The 17,933-nt window shown below is 45.1% G+C and overlaps 7 protein-coding genes across 7 annotated transcripts; 2 read left to right on the top strand and 5 right to left on the bottom strand.

Moving 5' to 3' along the window:
• Positions 1–89: 89 nt before the first annotated feature.
• JR316_0012633 (putative FCP1 homology domain-containing protein) lies at positions 90–2,069 on the bottom strand (the record flags this gene model as incomplete). Its single annotated transcript, XM_047898254.1, has 2 exons — positions 90–1,492; positions 1,550–2,069. The coding sequence occupies 2 exons, from the start codon at positions 2,067–2,069 to the stop codon at positions 90–92; spliced, it is 1,923 nt and encodes a 640-aa protein (XP_047743143.1).
• Positions 2,070–3,299: 1,230 nt separating this feature from the next.
• Positions 3,300–4,483, bottom strand: JR316_0012632 (Ubiquitin carboxyl-terminal hydrolase 3; the record flags this gene model as incomplete). Its single annotated transcript, XM_047898253.1, has 8 exons — positions 3,300–3,392; positions 3,444–3,730; positions 3,796–3,853; positions 3,908–3,955; positions 4,015–4,167; positions 4,215–4,283; positions 4,336–4,347; positions 4,421–4,483. 8 exons carry the CDS (start codon positions 4,481–4,483, stop codon positions 3,300–3,302), a joined length of 783 nt encoding a protein of 260 aa, XP_047743142.1.
• Positions 4,484–5,756: 1,273 nt separating this feature from the next.
• Positions 5,757–7,012, top strand: JR316_0012631 (uncharacterized protein; the record flags this gene model as incomplete). The annotated part of the gene is made up of 5 exons (XM_047898252.1): positions 5,757–6,065; positions 6,127–6,171; positions 6,248–6,473; positions 6,528–6,715; positions 6,779–7,012. 5 exons carry the CDS (start codon positions 5,757–5,759, stop codon positions 7,010–7,012), a joined length of 1,002 nt encoding a protein of 333 aa, XP_047743141.1.
• A 1,433-nt stretch (positions 7,013–8,445) lies between these two features.
• JR316_0012630 (Tyrosine--tRNA ligase, cytoplasmic) lies at positions 8,446–11,765 on the top strand (the record flags this gene model as incomplete). The annotated part of the gene is made up of 10 exons (XM_047898251.1): positions 8,446–8,754; positions 8,819–8,863; positions 8,938–9,163; positions 9,218–9,405; positions 9,476–9,668; positions 10,069–10,285; positions 10,335–10,396; positions 10,448–10,854; positions 10,903–11,508; positions 11,604–11,765. The coding sequence occupies 10 exons, from the start codon at positions 8,446–8,448 to the stop codon at positions 11,763–11,765; spliced, it is 2,415 nt and encodes an 804-aa protein (XP_047743140.1).
• Positions 11,766–12,060: 295 nt separating this feature from the next.
• JR316_0012629 (DnaJ-like protein 1) lies at positions 12,061–13,769 on the bottom strand (the record flags this gene model as incomplete). The annotated part of the gene is made up of 5 exons (XM_047898250.1): positions 12,061–12,433; positions 12,486–12,644; positions 12,698–12,840; positions 12,894–13,312; positions 13,364–13,769. The coding sequence occupies 5 exons, from the start codon at positions 13,767–13,769 to the stop codon at positions 12,061–12,063; spliced, it is 1,500 nt and encodes a 499-aa protein (XP_047743139.1).
• A 624-nt stretch (positions 13,770–14,393) lies between these two features.
• Positions 14,394–15,352, bottom strand: JR316_0012628 (Zinc finger protein C25B8.19c; the record flags this gene model as incomplete). The annotated part of the gene is made up of 5 exons (XM_047898249.1): positions 14,394–14,404; positions 14,465–14,498; positions 14,651–14,799; positions 14,850–14,896; positions 14,952–15,352. The coding sequence occupies 5 exons, from the start codon at positions 15,350–15,352 to the stop codon at positions 14,394–14,396; spliced, it is 642 nt and encodes a 213-aa protein (XP_047743138.1).
• Positions 15,353–16,971: 1,619 nt separating this feature from the next.
• Positions 16,972–17,719, bottom strand: JR316_0012627 (Putative protein YisB; the record flags this gene model as incomplete). The annotated part of the gene is made up of 2 exons (XM_047898248.1): positions 16,972–17,119; positions 17,184–17,719. The coding sequence occupies 2 exons, from the start codon at positions 17,717–17,719 to the stop codon at positions 16,972–16,974; spliced, it is 684 nt and encodes a 227-aa protein (XP_047743137.1).
• Positions 17,720–17,933: the final 214 nt, after the last annotated feature.

Here is a 17,933-nt window from a genome sequence, read left to right as displayed (position 1 = left end):
TTTTCTCCGGGGTGGCTGTCTACAAGAAAGTTTGGAGGAAACATAAGAACCTTATTTTTATGCCAGCTGTGGTTTCTATATTGACAGATTTAAGTACTAACTTTTCTCCTTGCACTTCCGTTTAGTAGAATGCCACTCGTAACCTCTATACCCAACTCGCCCAACGCCCTCTGCCCCCTCTCCGCCCAGAACGCGAGAACCTCAGGATATTCGTACCACAATTTTAAAGATTTGCTCTGCTCTCCATCGTCATCACATAATGGATTTGGGGGTTGAGGGACAAGCATAGAATTGGGGCTTGAAATTACGGGAATGCCTGTTGCCGATTGCTCCGCCTTTTCTTCTTCAATTTTCTCTTGATCATCCGGTTGGGCCTGAGTCGACTGCATCTGAGCTAAAGATATGTCCGTCGAGGTCGCCTCGTTGGGCTGCGATACTGCCCCATCCACCGAGGTATCCATCCCCGTATCAAGGGCTGCTTCCTCAACAGTTGAAAGGTTCTCTGCCTGATCACTGACTCGCCTCCTCTTCTTTGAACCCGATCCTGGGATTGTGCCATCATCAGGGGACGGGGAGGCAGACGCGTCACGGCTCCTTGTAGGTGGCGTGTGGGACAGTGGGCGCTTTGATGTCTCCTCCTCCCTTTCATTCTCTAAATCCGGGACTGACTGCAGTGTGGGCACACCGGCGTCCTTCACAGAAGTTTCTCCAGTGAAGTGGTGTACATTAACACCCTCCACGTTTACTAATCCCCCAGATCTCATCCAACCGGCTACATTGTCCTCCCATTTCACCCTGTCCAAAATTCCAATAACAGCAAGCAGTGTTTGGTCGAACTTTTGGTCCCCTACGACTTCCGATATCCGCTTCGCATGCTCTTCAGCACGTTTTAGTTTTCCAGCCTCTTTCTTTTGCAAACGTTTGAGGGCACGATTGGACTGCGTGTCCGCGGTGGCATCGGGACCATTGTCAGCGGCAGATGTCTCCAAGTGAGAATCGGATGCTGCAGACGGAGCGTTGATTTCGACAGGTGCAGGGACTGCATCAGAGAGAGGTTGTGACAAGGCGTCGGCCTTGATTTCATCGGTGAGATCTTCGCTGACTGTTGCACCCGTTTCTTTGTCCTGGGACTGCTCCGTTGTTCTATCCTGTACCATTTCCTTCTCCCTCACGAGTTCGGCGACCTTCAAATCTTTGTTACGCATTTCCTGGACGTACTCGGGAATAACGAGGTGGTTCCATGGCTGGAGGGCTGCTTTGAGAGGCGAATCGTCGATAAGGAGTGTTGTGCGAGCAGAATGAGTGGTTTGTGATGTAGTGGCCGGGGGATCAGATTCAGCAGCACCGTTGGGAAGTGAGACAGAGTCGGAAGTCGGAGAAGAGCTGGTAGGTGGTGGAGGCCTATCGGACGGGGGTTTTGGATCGTTAGAAGAGACCAAGGGGAGTTCCGCCCATGGTTTTTCAAGGTCTTTTAATGTCAAAGTCTTTCTGTCTATCAAAAATGCCAATGACTATGAGTAAATCTATTCGTCGATAAGCCCAAACTCACGATATTCATTGTTCGTCAGCCCCAACGTATCTCTTGCCCACACAGCTTTAAGCTCTTGCCTTCGTTCCTTGAAACATTTATCAACCATATCGTTGACGCTATGCGGTTGTGCTGAGCTCCAGACCATGGTGTCAAGCCACTGTTTAGTTTTCGGGTGCAAGATGTAGGTGATAAAAGAGGAGAGATATGGACGGGGGTGTACGACTCGTAGGGGGCGTAAAACTGTGGGGTCTGCATATGGATCGGTTGATTGGTCCTGAGAATGAGGTGCTTGTCGAGGAGTCGGAAGACGCCTTTGATGAGCACTGCGCAAGAGCAAGGACCCGTTCAGGTCGAGTACGATGAGCTTTCGCGCCTTTTCAGGAGCTTCAACGTATGATGAGGGCTCCTGCGATAAGCGAAGGTACTCCTCCCTTGGTTCTGTTCGCCTCGGGGGTGGTGGGCTGGCACTACGAGGCCGAGGCGAGTGTGAAGTCCCACGAGACGCGAGGAGTTCCGTGGACATGGACGAGGGGGGCATTAAAAGAATTTCCGAGGGTGAACTTGGACGACGCGACGGGTCAGATCTTCTGGGTGATGATGAAGACCGAGAAGAAGAGTATGTGCTGTATCCTCTTGACGACTGTGCTCGGGCCGCGCTACTGACGTCGTAGTCGTCGTACGAGGGCGACGCCCGACGGCGGGGTGGATTTTGTGTGCTGTCTGGGTAAGTATCGTGATATTGGGAATGTTGGTGCGAATATTGTTGTTGGGAATATCGTTGTGGGTATGGCTGATGATAATAATTATCTTGTTGATTGTTTTCGGCCTGATACTGTTGCGACCGATGTTGTTCAACGTGAGGGTATTGCTGGTGGTGCTCGTAGTGAGAGTATCCATGGTTCCCTTCATTGTATGAATAATCAGAGTAGGCATTCCCATACGAATTTGTAGATCCACTGTACGCATTGGCATACGGGTTAGCATACCAATTTCCGCTGTAGCCGTACGGATACCCCCCTCTTCCTCCACTGTAGCCCCGGCTGGGACTCATAGCTCTATGAGCTAACAAAGGGATTCGATGAAAGATTTTGGAAGTAATGGTGACTTTAGAAAGGAGTTTCGCGTTAACGAGAATTCAGAAACTGTTTCTAGGAAAAGTTTTCGCGATTTCGCGAAGTCTGAGTGACACGTGACCTGGATAAATCCCCTAAAGACCTCCAGCTTTCAGTTTTGAGTCCGCCAAATCAGTTTGAATGAATGACTCAGTAACAAGAACGGACTAGTGACGAGAATTAGTGGAATAATCACATTTTATCGCGTAGAAATTTTCAATGTCAAAGCGACACAAACCTAGAATAAATGGGGTTTCTTTCAGCTAGAATCTCTCCCGCGTCTCGCACACTCAGGCCGCAGGTTTAAAGTTGTGACAATAGTACACCAGACAATAAAGAGAGCTGATTGGGGTAGAAAGATGTCTGGGACAGAAAAAGGTGAGACGGTCAAGGCTTGTATATATACAAGTACGAAAATTGAAGAAGTCAGCCAATAGTTCATCAGCTGTCAAAATGTTAAATGTCATAAAGACCAGCCGATCATGAATCTTCCGATTGAGTATCCTCTGGAGGGTGGGGTCTCCGGCAGATTACGACAGATTATACAAACACAGCGTAAATTCCACTAATCATTAATAATGAAGATAACATCCCTTGTGCACATTTAAACGTGAAATGTAAGAATTCCAAAGAAACCAGATTCGGCAAGGGAAGGATTAATCTTGTGGTGCAGTGGTTAGAGCCATAAGGTTGAAGTAAACGCTGGTCGAAGCCGACATGTATCGCGCTTTCACCAAGTTGGCAACGTCCTATCAAGGGGTATTTATTACCTTCAATTGCAAATGGAACTGTTCACGCACCTTGAGCAAATCAGTGCATTCCCCATGATCTACTGGACCGGCTCTTCTACCGTCCAATTCAATGAGTCTCATCCCTGAAGTCTTCGTGTCGGTTTTTGCACCCTCACTTATTCCAGCACCTTGAGCTGCGCCTCTGATATCAGCATCCGGAGCCTCGACAAAGCAGGTAAAGTGGAGGTCAGTATCAATGGTTTGAGCGGACTGGCCAGAGTCAGCAGACTCGGCATGAATGTCGGCAAAAAGTGGCGTCGTGGCCAGAAGCTCGGCGCGTTCCAGGGGGGTTTTATCTATTAAAGGTCAAACCGTTGCGAGTTGATGGAGACAAAAGGCCATGGAATTAAAAAGAGCTTACTTTCACATTGAATAATATATTTTTGAAGAAGGCTGGTTGGCGTAAAGGTCACATCCGACTGCATGGTATACAGTCAACGACTTGCAACTGGACCGAAGCTGAGGATACTTACATTTGCCAATGCGTGGATAAGTCCGATCGTGCCACAAGCATTAGATATCTGTTTGGATCAAGAAAATAGGTACCTGAAGAGCGAGTAGCGAAAGGTGGTTTGCCTACAGTCTGTTTAACCCAAAATATCGTATTGTCGATCTTTGGTTGACCTTCTCTGGCTATCTTCGAATCTTCTTCGGCCCTCCTGGCTTCCCCATCGGCGTCAATTGGGAAAAGAAGTACAACCGCTTTGACAGGACGAGGTACGATTGCTAGCATCTGAATAACAGTTCAAAATGGTGTCTTGCCGTTGAAAAGGGACGTACGTCATCGTCTAATCCATAGATGTCTTCGAAGTGGGCTTGAGATGTCACCAAACCCGCCTTTTTGGCCCACTAAAGTACGTATTAAGGATTTGAAGACACGATGGATTCTCAGCGAACTTACAAAGTTGAAAACCTAAATAGTGTCATTGAGCCCGAACGAAGGGTAGGGTCAACACATTACTCTGACACTTTCTTCAGCACTTTACCTCTGGATTACTCTCTAAAGGTATCCATTTACCAGCAGATTCTGATTCTGTTGTAGCAGACATGGTGCAAATGTTGTTGGAAGGTTGACCCAGTGGTATGTTCAAGTCAGGTATGTTGAGACAGTCGTAGTGACAACAGATGAGATCACCGCGATCTAATCAGTCTTGGACAGCACGTGCCAGTGGGGGACGCGCTTGAACTTGGCATTCTTACCTTAGGGGCGAAAGCCACGGGAGGACAAAGTCTAATTAGATCTACATGACGACTTCGAATTCAATCAAAATTCTGCATGAACTAAATTTTCATACTCAGTTCTGCCTGCGCGTTAAAAGCTGGAGCATCAGTATAAGGATCACGGAACATACATGGCAAGAACTAGAAAAATATCAGAACGGGAGATCAGTATTTCAATTGTTGACATAGGGTGCTTCCCATCAGCAAGTTTTTAAGAGAAAACACTGCACTAGAGCTAGTACGTACGTATAGAGGCACAAGTACGCGTGGACCTCGGGTAGATAACTTTATACCTGCCTTCGGCGCTTAACCAAAACATTTCTATGTGGATTCAGGGCTATTCAGGGTGCGAATTCTCGCCCATCTGGCAGTTGGATCCATACCATTCTCTACGTCTTGTCGGTTCCAATTGAGTTGAGAAGGGGTATTGAGCCAATATTCTTCCACGCTGTTAAGCTCCGCTGCACTGCTTGATGGTGGATAGCCGGATATTGTTAGTGCATTGACAGAACTCAAATCAAGCATCTATCTAGCCTTAAATAAGTGAAACAAATTGGTAAAAAGTCCAGTATCTTGTTCATTGCAGTGTTTAACTTTCTATGCAAAATGAAAGAATAGATATCAAGCCAATGTGTAATCATATGATTTAACTGGGACTTTTGGAGGAATTTGATGGCTGTCGGGATGTCGTTCAATACTGGTACTCCGAAGGCCACGCCGGACAAATGGTATATTTTTAGAGCTGTTGGAAAATGACGTTTTTTTTTGTAAACGTCAATGCTACTGCCAAATATCCTCCTCAATTAACAACATCACAGACTTGATCAATCTTGTTATCTTTTACCCCGAATTTTTGCACTTATATGGCAATTTTCCTGTCGGCTACTGGTTCTAGACAGCGATTGCCGCTGATAACTATCCATTTCAACAGCTGTAATTATCCGAGTTAGACTGCGCAAATGGAATATCCTATGTTGTTGATCCATGTGTTGACGTTTCTGTGATCGAGTGGATCATAACCTCTGTTAGAGTTCTCGAGGCTTTTAGCATATAAAGAAGTGACTTGAAGCAACTATGCCTTAGTAGTTTTAATATCCAATAATGGCCCTTCCACCAGGCCAAGATGTTCAGGCCATGTTTGTTGTGGCTCTGATTTATGGCCTATATCTGTCGACTCTCTTCCACTGCCTGCGATGGCTCATCTTCACGGACGAAGGTTGGAAGGCCCGATCACGCATTAGCTGGACCCTGGTCACCATTACAATAGCGATATGGGTGCTCTCAACGATCTCTAAAGTGCTCCAGCTCATTGGTGCGGTCCATGTAGCCGACCACGCAAGTAAACCTTCCACGACTACCTCACAGGAGTATACAGGATCGACAGCACTTCCATGGATGTCGGTGGCTATTGTAAGCTCTATTTCGACTGCCTTTTGGTGATTCGAAGAGCTATAAAAATTGAAATCAACAGTGTACCGATTCAAATTTGACTACCCTCCTAGCAGACTCTGTTCTCGTAAGTTTTGTATCCTCCAGAGTGAACGATCCTCGGAGTTAGGCGTATAATTAATGACTTCTTTTACCCACCTTAGATATATCGCTGCTGGATTGTTTACAACAATTCCAAGCGGGTCATCACATTTCCAGTATTCTTGTGGGTTGGTGGGTTGATGCTCACTGGACTACAAGCGTATTGGCAGATAGTACAAAGTGCCTCGATAGCTGGCACTTGGCAGCCGGTGAACATGCAAGTTGGACCTGGTACTATCTTGACTCCATTTTGGGCGTCAACGATTCTGTTAAATAGTTATGCAACAAGTGAGTTTAGGGTCACAAATCTGCTCTACTTTGCCTGCTAATCACAACCGCTAGTTATGATTGTGCGTAAGATTTCATCGGTCTCCAAAAAATCTGAAGCTGGTGGCACATCGGTTAGCGCCCTAAGATTCACCATGCGCGTACTGGTCGAATCAGGTGCCTTATACCTCACTACAGCCATCGCGCACTTTGTTGTATGGTGGACTCCGAACGCGTTTGCCATTTCCATCATATCAGATATGGTAACCATGGTCCAACCTTCCTGGCATATTGGATGTACTAACCTTCTTGTCTCCATCTGATAGAACCTGGGTGTTACCGGAATTGCTTTCAACTTGATTTTAATCCGCGTGGCCCAGCGGCGAGTCGACGAAGAAAAATCATCCGATTTTCATGGCCGTATTGGGGCCATATCTTCCATCCGCTTCAATCAGAGTATCGGTGAAAGTAAAGAAATTGACACCGTAGAACGCACGCCAACCATTGATATAGAGGCTGGTACCTCTCACGAAATAAATCAATGCGTGGAGACTGTGTAACAATATTATCATAATTGTCTACTAACTCAAAGAAGAGGAAATTAGGTATTGGATTTGCATAGAATACTACGATTGAAACACATTAACGTGTGGAAACAGTATAACGACATTAATTAGACTGTGTATAATAGAAGACTGATAAGTTTAGTAGTGTCAAACGAAAACAGACACTATCACTAGATTATTGTTTGGTAATCAATCATACGTTCAAGGTCGAAATCGACTAACAGTGAACGATTTAAATTACAGTGCACAGCACATCTTTAGGAAAGATTTTATCCTTTTTCAGCCGAGAAGAGCCAAGATCAGCTTCTATCCACTGGCAACTTCCAAATTTTAATGCATTTCCCTGTTTGGATTGTTTTCCTTAATTTGTTAGTGATTCTAGCTGTCTTTTGAAAGTTATATGAAGGTATTTAAAGCGCCGTCGTGCGTTCCATCAATGTTCATGAACTGTGGGGTGTCTTTGAACCGTTTAAATAAAGGAATATAACGACTTGGAAGTTAATCATATTTTCGCAAGGATTGAATCCTCATACTTTAGTGTTGCCTGCCCGTCTAACAGTTGATGCACTTAACTGAGGTCACGGTACGCCAGTGTTCATGGCCAGTAGAAATAGAACGCGCGATCACTGGTTCATATAAAAACATTTTCCTCCATTGAATATCGTAATGGTGGATATTAATTGCGTGGGTAAGTTACTCCAAGCTCATGTGGAAGTCTGGATAGAGGATTTCACCGATGGGCGCTTAACAGAAGGTTTCTATGTGGCTCGTACGGTTCTAGTTTCATTTCTATATAATTGTTGGATCTGTGTATTACTTTCCTAGTTTCCATTGACTTTATACGGTACATTGAGCTAATACGTTTTTGTTGTTAAATATCGACTGCGTTGGGAAATGTGGAGCTGGATATTAATAGCGAAATCAGTTATCCTTGAGTAAATGAAACAAAATTGGTCAACTAGGACATTATGCCATTCTTCATGATCTTTAATGTACGGGATTTCAGAATAATACCTAACTATCTGATAAAGAATGATTTGACTTGATCTTTACGGGACAAAACTGACCTAAAAGGATGTCATTCAATAATCAGGCCTCTTCTATAGGCAGAGGTATTTTTGGAGCTATATTATCATTGACACAGCAAGATTGTTTTTGTCCCAGAACTCATGTACTTATACAGAAGTTATATTTTTATTTACCAACTCAAAGAAAGGATTGCCGTAGATGGTTATTGGGGATATATCTGCATTTCCACCAACCAAACTGTGCAGAAGAGATATCCCAAGTTCCTGATCCCCGCTTTGACATTTTTGTGATCAAGTGGATATTCTGCTCACTGATCCCAATGATGAAGACTAGAGGCAACTGGTATATAATGCATTGATTTTAGTCAGAGAAGCTTGCATACTTCGAATTTACTCACAATGTCCCTTCTACCAGGTCAAGATGTCCAAGTCATGTTTGTCATTGCCCTCGTTTACGGTTTATATCTGTCGACTCTTTTCCATTGCCTGCGATGGCTCATCTTCACGGACGAAGGTTGGAGGGTTCGGTCACGAATCAGTTGGACCCTGGTCACTATTACCATTGCAATATGCACATTCTCGACTATCTCAAAGGTGCTTCAGCTCATTAGTGCAGTGAAAGTGGTCGACGACGCAAATAAAACTTCTGCTTCCACCTCACAAGAGTATACAGGTTCCACAAAACTTCTGTGGATGTCAGTGGTTATTGTGAGTTTTATTTTTATTTTTATTTTTTTTTGACTTGACGTGTTAACAAGGATGAAATCAACAGTGTACAAATTCAAATATGACTACCCTCCTAGCAGACTCTGTCTTAGTAAGTCGTGTATCATTCAAAGGGAATGTTCTAGGCATAAGAAATAGCTTATAACTTCACTTTACCCATATCAGATATACCGTTGTTGGATTATTTACAATAATTCCAAGCGTGTCATTGTGTTCCCAGTATTCTTTTGGCTTGGAGGCCTAATGCTTACCGTACTACAAGCATATTGGCAGATAGTTCAAAGTGCCTCCATATCTGGCGCATGGCAGCCGGTAAATATGCAGGTTGGACCTGGTACAATCTTGACCCCATTTTGGGCGTCAACAATTATTTTGAACAGTTACGCAACATGTAAGTATAGGAGCGTCTGTCCGTGATATTTCTCTTACTGATCCTATGAGCTAGTTATGATTGTGCGAAAAATTTCATCTGTTTCCAAACGGACCGATGCCACCAGCACGTCCGACAGCGCACTTAGCTTCGCAATGCGTGTGTTGATAGAATCAGGCGTCATATACCTCGCCACAGCTATCGCGCATTTTGTTGTATGGTGGACCCCGAATGCTTTTGCCATTGCCATTATATCAGATATGGTACTGTTGTCGCCGTATTTCTTCTTGATGTGGACCACACTAACAAACATTCGCCTCATTCCGCCTGTAGAACCTCGGTGTTACGGGGATCGCCTTCAACTTGATTTTAATCCGCGTGGCCCAGCGTCGAGTGGAAGAAAAAAAAGCTTCCAATGATCTTGGCCAAATCGGGGCCATATCCTCCATTCGCTTCACTCAGAGTATCGGTGAAAGCAAACAAACTGACACTTTAGAGCGCACGCCGACTATTGATATAGAGTCTGGTACCTCTCACTAGACACATCAACGTGTGGAGACTATGTAACGATAGTAGTCGATCAGAGTCGATAATTTCTAAACCAAAACTTGAATGTCAAAAGAAAACATAGACAGCCAATATATAGATGCTTGAAACCGGTCTTTAATCGAGCTCAATTTCAGCATTCTATCCCAAGTCTTAGACTGAACGCCATAGAAATTTGTCTAGGACCTGGGACGAGTCCCGGCGTTTTCTGAACAAGCTTAAAAAACAGCCTTCCAATTCAACTTCCAAATATAGAGTTGACTTCCCTTTTTGAACTGTAACCCCTAAGCATACGATGCAGTTATTTATTTCAAAGGATTATGGCTTTAACGGAAGTATCCGTGTCGAGTCAAGTCGATAAGATTTTGCGATCTTTCAAGTTAACAATTACTTCGATCAATCATCCATAATCATGGCGACTCCGGACGAGAAGTACGAGCTTATCACCCGTAGACTGCAGGAAGTTTTGGGTGCAGACATCATCAAAGGCATTCTCGCTGAAGGACGGCAGCCAAAATGTTACTGGGGCGCGTATTACATTTTAAATGCACATCCAAGTTCTAACCTAACATACAGGAACTGCACCGACTGGAAGACGTACGCCACTCTAGATCCCATTCAATTGCGAAAACTTAATATTGTTCAGCACATATTGGATACTTTGTTCCATTGACGAAGATCGCAGATTTCTTGCGAGCAGGAGTAGACGTACGTGGTCGTTGTTTCGTTTATATTTCGGAGTATTCATGGATTTTACAGGTCACTATTCTGCTGGCAGGCTAGTAGTATGTTTCCAGACCCAACATATTCTCATTGATTTCACAGATATCCATGCCTTCCTCGATAACATGAAGGCGCCTCTGGAACTCGTAGCGCATCGAACAAAGTACTACGAGTTCCTCCTCCGCACTGTCTTCAAGTCGCTTGGAATCCCTACTTCTACCTTACGTTTCGTAGAGGGATCTTCTTACCAGCTCACCAGGGAGTACAACATGGATAACTACAGGCTTTGCGCATCCGTCACTGAGCACGATGCCAAAAAGGCTGGTGCAGAGGTCGTAAAACAGGTGGACAGCGCACTTCTCAGTGGACTTTTATACCCCGGATTGCAGGCGCTGGATGAGCAATACCTTGGTGTCGATTTCCAATTTGGTGGTGTAGATCAAGTATGTTGGCTGACCATTCCTATCACTCTGTACTGACATCTCCTGTAGCGCAAGATCTTCACATTCGCCGAGCTCTACCTCCCCCGCCTTGGGTACGCCAAACGAGCCCATCTCATGAACGCCATGGTTCCAGGTCTTGCCGGTGGAAAGATGTCCGCATCGGATCCCAATTCCAAAATCGACTTCCTCGATACTGCAGAAACCATTCGCAAGAAGCTGAAGGCTGCCTTCTGCGAAGAGGGTACGGTCGAGGGAAACGGTGTTCTTGCCTTCGTCAACGCTGTCTTGATACCCATTAGCCAGCTCCGTCTGGAACGCAAGGCAGCGCTTGCTGCGGGCACCGGAACCCTGCTCGAGGAAGGACTTGGTGATCAGAGACCATTCATCACAGACGACGCGCCAGAAGGGACTGTGTTTAGCGTTGAGAGGGATGAAAAATTCGGAGGAAATACACACTATGCCTCTTTCAAAGAAATCGAAGACGATTTCGCTTCCAAGAACCTGCATCCAGGTGATTTGAAGAAGGCCGTTGCGAATGGGATTGTGCGCCTGCTTGAGCCAATCCGCAAGGCATTCGAAGAGAACGAGGAGTGGCAAAAGATTGAAAAACTGGCATACCCCGATCCCAACGCAAAGGATAAAAAGAAGAAAAAGGTAAGCTTGATTTATGCATTATTTTTGTGGACCTGGGTGTTGGTGGAATGTCAATCGTTGAATTGGATTCATACTTAAATTTCACTATTTTCCAGGAAAAGGTTTACCACCCGCCACCTCCCGGCAAGGGCAAAAATGCGAAACCGACCACGGAAACCCCTGTAGAGACGGAGGCCGCGTCGATCCCTTCGGCAGGAGAAGTTGCACACGCAGATGCTGAGGCGGCAAAACAGGTTCCTGTTTCCAGTACTTCATAGCAATGGATGTCCAATAGAATTAGACAAAATATATCCTTATCTTTTGGATCTATAATGAACATGCCATGCTAAGTCGTTGGGTAACCTGGAGAAATACGTGAATCCCAGATTTGTTGGTACATTGACAATTAGGACGTTTGGGTATGCATCTACATCTATCACTGCTGAGTGGTATTAAAACAAGCTTGTAACTGTAAGGCGATATCAGTAATCGAATGACATCCATCGGATAGTGTACGCATTTGTATAATGGTATCTGGATTTATTGAAGGCGCAAAATCTCATCGAGCACGACCTATCTTTTCGCCTCGCGAGCTCTGCTGCTCTTCGTGTCGACTTTGACATAGTCCGCGTCGTCTCCGACGTTCGCGCCATTATCATCCTTCTTCACGCTCATGTACGCCTCCCCGAGCATCTGGAGCGCCACCGCTCGTAATTGCGCCTTTTCCCGGGAAATGGTAGGGTCGGTCAACACTCGTTCGCATGTCTCGCGCAGAATCGACTCGACTTCTAGCTTGGTTCCTTTGAACAGCGCTTGAATACCCTTCTCCGCTGCTTGCTCCTCGAGTTTCTTTCTCTCCTCTGGGCTCAAATTCCCCGCCTTTTCAGCTGCTTGGATCTGATCGAACACGCTCTTGAGCTCAATTGCTGAACGGAGGGTTGAGACGCTACGTGCAGGAAATTAGAAGGAAAGAGAAAGTTAAATTTGACATGACCCACGTCTCGCTAAATACATGGTATTTGCCTTGCACGTTGTGTAGCCACCCTCCAACGCCGAGGAATGTCTGATTTGTCGCCAGATGATGCTTCGCCTTGGCTACGTACACGAACCCGATGGTTTGTAAAAGTTCAACGCCATACGATTCGTTCTTCAGGTCTCTGTGGAAGGTGTTGTGGGTTTCTGGATCGACAGACATAATAAGCAGACGTACTCGGCTTCTAGCTGACATATGGTCCGCCAGCTGTTTGATACGTCTGGATCGTCTGGTCCTGACGCCGATTCGGTGAATATACTGAGCTTGCGCTCCATGTTCTCGACGAGCTTGTTGACTCTTTCTGCTCGTGCAGCTGCTTTCTGATTGGAACAAAGATAAAAAAGGGGGGCTGAATAAAGAAGAGTGAACCAACCTCTGCAGCTTTCTGTTTATCTTTCTCTGCTTTGATCCTGTCCTTTTCCTCCTTCCTGGCCTTCTCTTCTGGACTGAGTATCGCTCTACCCTTCGCGTCCTTCGGCCTGGAGGCATGTGACTGCTCCTCATCAGCGTCTGTGTCTTCGGCTTCTTGCAAAGCGGTTTTCATATCGCGGGCCAAACTGATGTTGCCAATGATAGGTACAAAGCGCTCTCCACCGAACATGGCCCCAAAGACTTCCTCTGGATCGACGTAGCCGCCCTCAGGAGCAGTTTCCTTGGGCCCAAATTCGTTGTACTTGCGGCGCAGAGCATCGTCTGAGAGGGTCTGATAGGCAATAGCAATTTCCTTGAACCGCTCTTCAGCATGAGGATCGTCTGGATTCTTGTCTGGATGGTGTTTGATTGCAGCTCGTCCTATAATGACGATATAAATAAACGATTACAGTCGAAGAACAGAGGACACACTGTAGGCTTTTTTAATATCATCCGTGGTCGCAGTCACAGGTACACCTAGGATATCATAGTATCCTGTCTCCAGCGGCCTGTCCTGTGTACCGATCTTCCTCCCTTTCCTCTGCTGCTGCTGCTGCTGCTGCGAACCACTAGCACCCGTCGAACTTTGCGAGTTGGGGGTCGATCTATTGCTTTGCTGATACGTGACCGATGAGGAGGGTACTTGACCCGGATAAAAGGCATGCGAGAGCACATTCTGGCATGCAAAACATCGTATCTGCAGCAGAGTGCCTGGGCGGGGCAGCGGGTTCGGCACCGGAAATTCTAATGGCACATTACATCTTGCGTTGGTACAAGTTGTTGAAATATGTGGGTGAATGGGTCGTGACGGAAGTATTGGATAGGTAGTAGTGTTCATGATGGCAAAATTATCTGCAATAGCAGAAGAAACCGTATTGGCGTTCTGGTACGCCCTTGGTACGCCCTTGTCCAAGTCAAAGGAAGAGCTTGCCTCAGCCGCCGCCCAAAATCATAAATGTCAAGCCACGTGGAAAAGTTGATTTCAATCACGCTAAACCATACAAATTTAGGCAATATCTAGGGGTGAATAGGGGTCAGTCGCGTACATTCAGTGGCACAGGATATAAAACAAATCGGCGGATACTCAAAAAGCTTGAAACTTATTTTTCGGTCAAAGTAGATATACAGTAAATTTTATATTAATTTCCATCTGCAATAAAACAGAGGATGAGAGGAAATACACTGGAAATTGAATTGATATCATTTGTTGGTTTGAATTTACAGAAAAACCCTATTATAAACGGATGTGGGTTTTCTATATATCAATGATAGATGAACAGTATATATGCTTCTGTGCTGAGTGTACGTTTAAGTGTCCGCTTCCTTCTTATAGTATAGTAACAAAACAACGATGAGCCCCTCTACTGTTGAGTACCCTGATGACCATGATATAGAAAGACTGTATAAGTGTTCTTAGCTGTAAGAGAGGTTGCATAAAGTCTTGCAAAGTATCTCCTAAATTTCAGATGGTTACTGAAAAGCATAAAGTCAGTTCTTATTGCAAAACCGTTGAAAAATGAAATAGTCACTTACCTCCCTTTTCATTTAACCTTTGGATTGAACGCCGCTGTTGGAGTACAGGATATCAGGAGAATGTCGATCCTGCCTCTTATCTGATTTTGGAGTAGATGTTGTTAAAGGTATCCACCTCAATCTAAACGGGTGGCTTCTAGAGGGTGAGTATCCAGGAATTCCCAATGAATCCGGCTGGTCGAGGACCATCGGATCTTCGAATCCCACGACGTAGGGTACCGGTGGTTGTTCTACATCCTCGGTGGTTACGCCGACGCCATGTGTGCGCATGTGGCGACGGGCATTAGAAACCACAGAAAATGACCGCAAGCAGCCTGGATATGTACATGCAAATGCTGTAGGAAGTAGTTTTTAGTACGAGACAAGAGGAACTAACTAAGCTTACGTTTCTCTTTTGTATGCATGTTCATATGAGTTCGCAGTCCGCTCGGCCTCATAATCCAGAATCAGTTTTCTGATAAAATAAAAATATGAAGAGCGCCCATACCTAGGAAAATCTTTCTGGCACTCGGAGCATCTGTGCATTTTAACTTTTTTCTTCTTGACTGTCGTACCGGCTGCAGTCGTTTTCCAGATGTCGTCTTCTGGGGATTGACTTCTTCCAGGCGCGCTTGTTGCGCTTCCAGGAGATGGCGGTGAGAAAATCTGTATATTTATGAGTTGAGTGATAACCAATTTGATAAGAGTAGAGTTGTATACATCAATCGCGTCCTGTCTATTGGAATGTACAGATCCCAAGCTCCGAGAACGAGGTGGTCTCGAAGTGGGGGCTGGATCGTGATTGATAGAGACATCGTTCAAGATATTCTCCAAGCGCATCATGCTGCTTCTTGAGACTCTGCGGGTAGATGGTACAGGAATGCATTCTCGACCTCGTTCGACAGACATTGATACTGCTGTAGATCTGGCAGATGAGTGGTGTAGATACGACTGTGAGTATATCTCTGAGTTTATTTAGTGCTTGATTCACCCTGATGGCTCGCCTATCCCTATCAGCATTGCAGCAGTCGACTCTGTGTCGTAAGATGAAGACGGGGTCACCGTGCTCCTTTGGAACGATTCCGGAAATCCTGTAATCGACACCAAGCGATGGAATCAATCAGAATTCAAACAATCCATGAAAGGAGTATCCAAATAATGGGAAACGACGCGATACTAACCTGTCATCGATGTCACACCGTAAGATGTAGAAGCTGAGAGGCTCATTCCTCCTTGTTCTCCTTAATGAGAAATCAATAAAAAAGTATCAAACTAATGAGGCAAACAATGGTCGTTCATACCAAAATGGGGGATGGATATAGAATTGTATTCACACAATTGGCTGTGCAGCTGCAGGGCCGTCGTCTGTCCGGAGACTGGACTCACGTATCAACTCCGCGTCTGTAGGTTGAACCAGCTGCTGAGCCTTAACTAGCAAGTTGTAAACCCTGGGTCCATGATAGTTCAAAGTATTAACCATTCTGTACGCAGTCATGATTCATGGGTGGGTCCGGAATGATGCAATGCATGACCACGATATGATTGGATACGGCGCAAATATTTCCGTCGCGATATACCTATTTACCGAGCATTTTAAATTGAAATATATTCTTGATAATTGTAGGGGGCAAATATTCATCCCCCACGCCTATTTTTAAGCCTTGAGTATGCAGAGGACGCTTGGATGCCTCTGAAATACCCACCAACTTTAAATTGAAACCCCAGAATACATGCCCTGAATCCAATAAGCTTAGGAGAAGATTCAGATAAACCAGTTAGCGTAGACAAATGGGTCTATCGAAGCGTATATTATGTTCAATTTTTTCTATCCAACACGACGATGATGAATAGAGTGCGTATTAAATGACATCATGATCAGCGAATGCAAGTATAATTACCTTCTATAGCAACGTGCACGCCGAATAGTTTGAAATAGAATATACTTTAAGAAAGCATTGACCAACCTGGATGTACTTGCATTGCGATCTAGCTCCAGAATTTCCACTCGGAGTAAATTCTCATAACATTAGGGAAGTAGAAAACGTCCACTGAAAACGAGACTGTATGGAAACGATCCATTAACCCTGTCCAGAGTAGATTGCTTACATGGGAAAACCGATGATCAGACCCCAGAACGCTTTTCGGTAGTGTTCTATTTCAAGACGATCTACGGAAACTATGGGTGGGATCGGATAGAATGTGGGACAAACGTTGGGGCTTCCATAGCTTGAGGAGCCTCGAAAAGGATTGCGCAGATCACAATCAGCCGTTCGTGGCCATCATTATATCCGAAATCCAAAATAAACCACACCCTTTTACCCGAAACCGTTTTGAGTCCCAGGTTGTTTTAGGGACCACCTTCAATTTTAGCCTGTAATTAATGGATGGGATACGATGCAAAAGTTGTGTTGAAGGAGCAGTCTAACCATTAATACCACTGATCAATAAGGATAACCATCTATGTCTCCATCTTCAAGTTGTTGTATTGGAATAATGTAAAAGGTGGCTAGTTCGAATGCTGAGAGGAATCACCCACGCCGAATTCCAAAGCGCTGCTTTGTTGCATATTTTTGCCATTTCTGAATGTCTTCACGCTCCATCAGAAGCTCAACTGTATGGAAGTATCTGGCCAAATCTTCATTTGATGCCACATGGTGTACAACAGAGTGACAGGGCCTATGGATGTATATATCTTTAGCAAAGTCGCTCGTTTGAAGCGTACGTAACACTGGAGGCTTACCTACAAAGCCAAGCTACAGAATTGAGCATGGCTTTCGGATGCCACCCCTGCTTGAGAACCTTTGTATGCGTAGAGCGTGGTATGAGATGATGGTATGTGAGCGGGACTGTCCGGCCACACATCTCGCAATTTTCGGTCCTAGTGGAGCTCCAAGCGGGAGGAGGAGCGCATGTTTGAGAAATGTACTCGCCAATAATTTTTCTGAGAAAATTCGTCGCATCATCTACGTCATTTACTACGCCATAAGAAACTAAACTGTCGGTGAAAGATGTAGACAAAGAGTCGAGAGAAAGAGCATCGGGATCCGGTACAACATCGCGCGTTTCGTGAGTGGCTTCTTTGAGAACGTTAGGCAATGTTTCCCAGGCTTCGGTGGCTAGATAGGAAGAAAAATCGTCCAAGGGGCTTTCTGAATTGCTCGCGGTGGAAGATTTCTCGTCTTCGGTGATATCGCTCGGTGTACTTGTAAGATGAAGCAACTTCTGGGCGATGCAATCTTTGAAGATGGAGAACTGGATGCTTGAGTTTTCATCCATATGAGAAACACTGTATAACATTTTCATGTTCAAGCCAATGATCATATGCAGGTGAAACTGAAGCTTGACTTACCAACCCTTTAGAATGAGGGCAACATATGAGCGTTAATCGCACCATGACATTGAAGTTCATGATCACCAATTCTAATCAATGGAACTTTCACACGCATTCGGTACCGCACAACTTGGTGACTGGTAGAACATTATCAGTGGC

Source organism: Psilocybe cubensis, chromosome 12 (genome assembly GCF_017499595.1).
Source record: "Psilocybe cubensis strain MGC-MH-2018 chromosome 12, whole genome shotgun sequence".
NCBI classification, from domain to species: Eukaryota; Fungi; Basidiomycota; class Agaricomycetes; order Agaricales; family Agrocybaceae; genus Psilocybe; species Psilocybe cubensis.
This window is presented reverse-complemented; position numbering and strand designations above follow the sequence as displayed.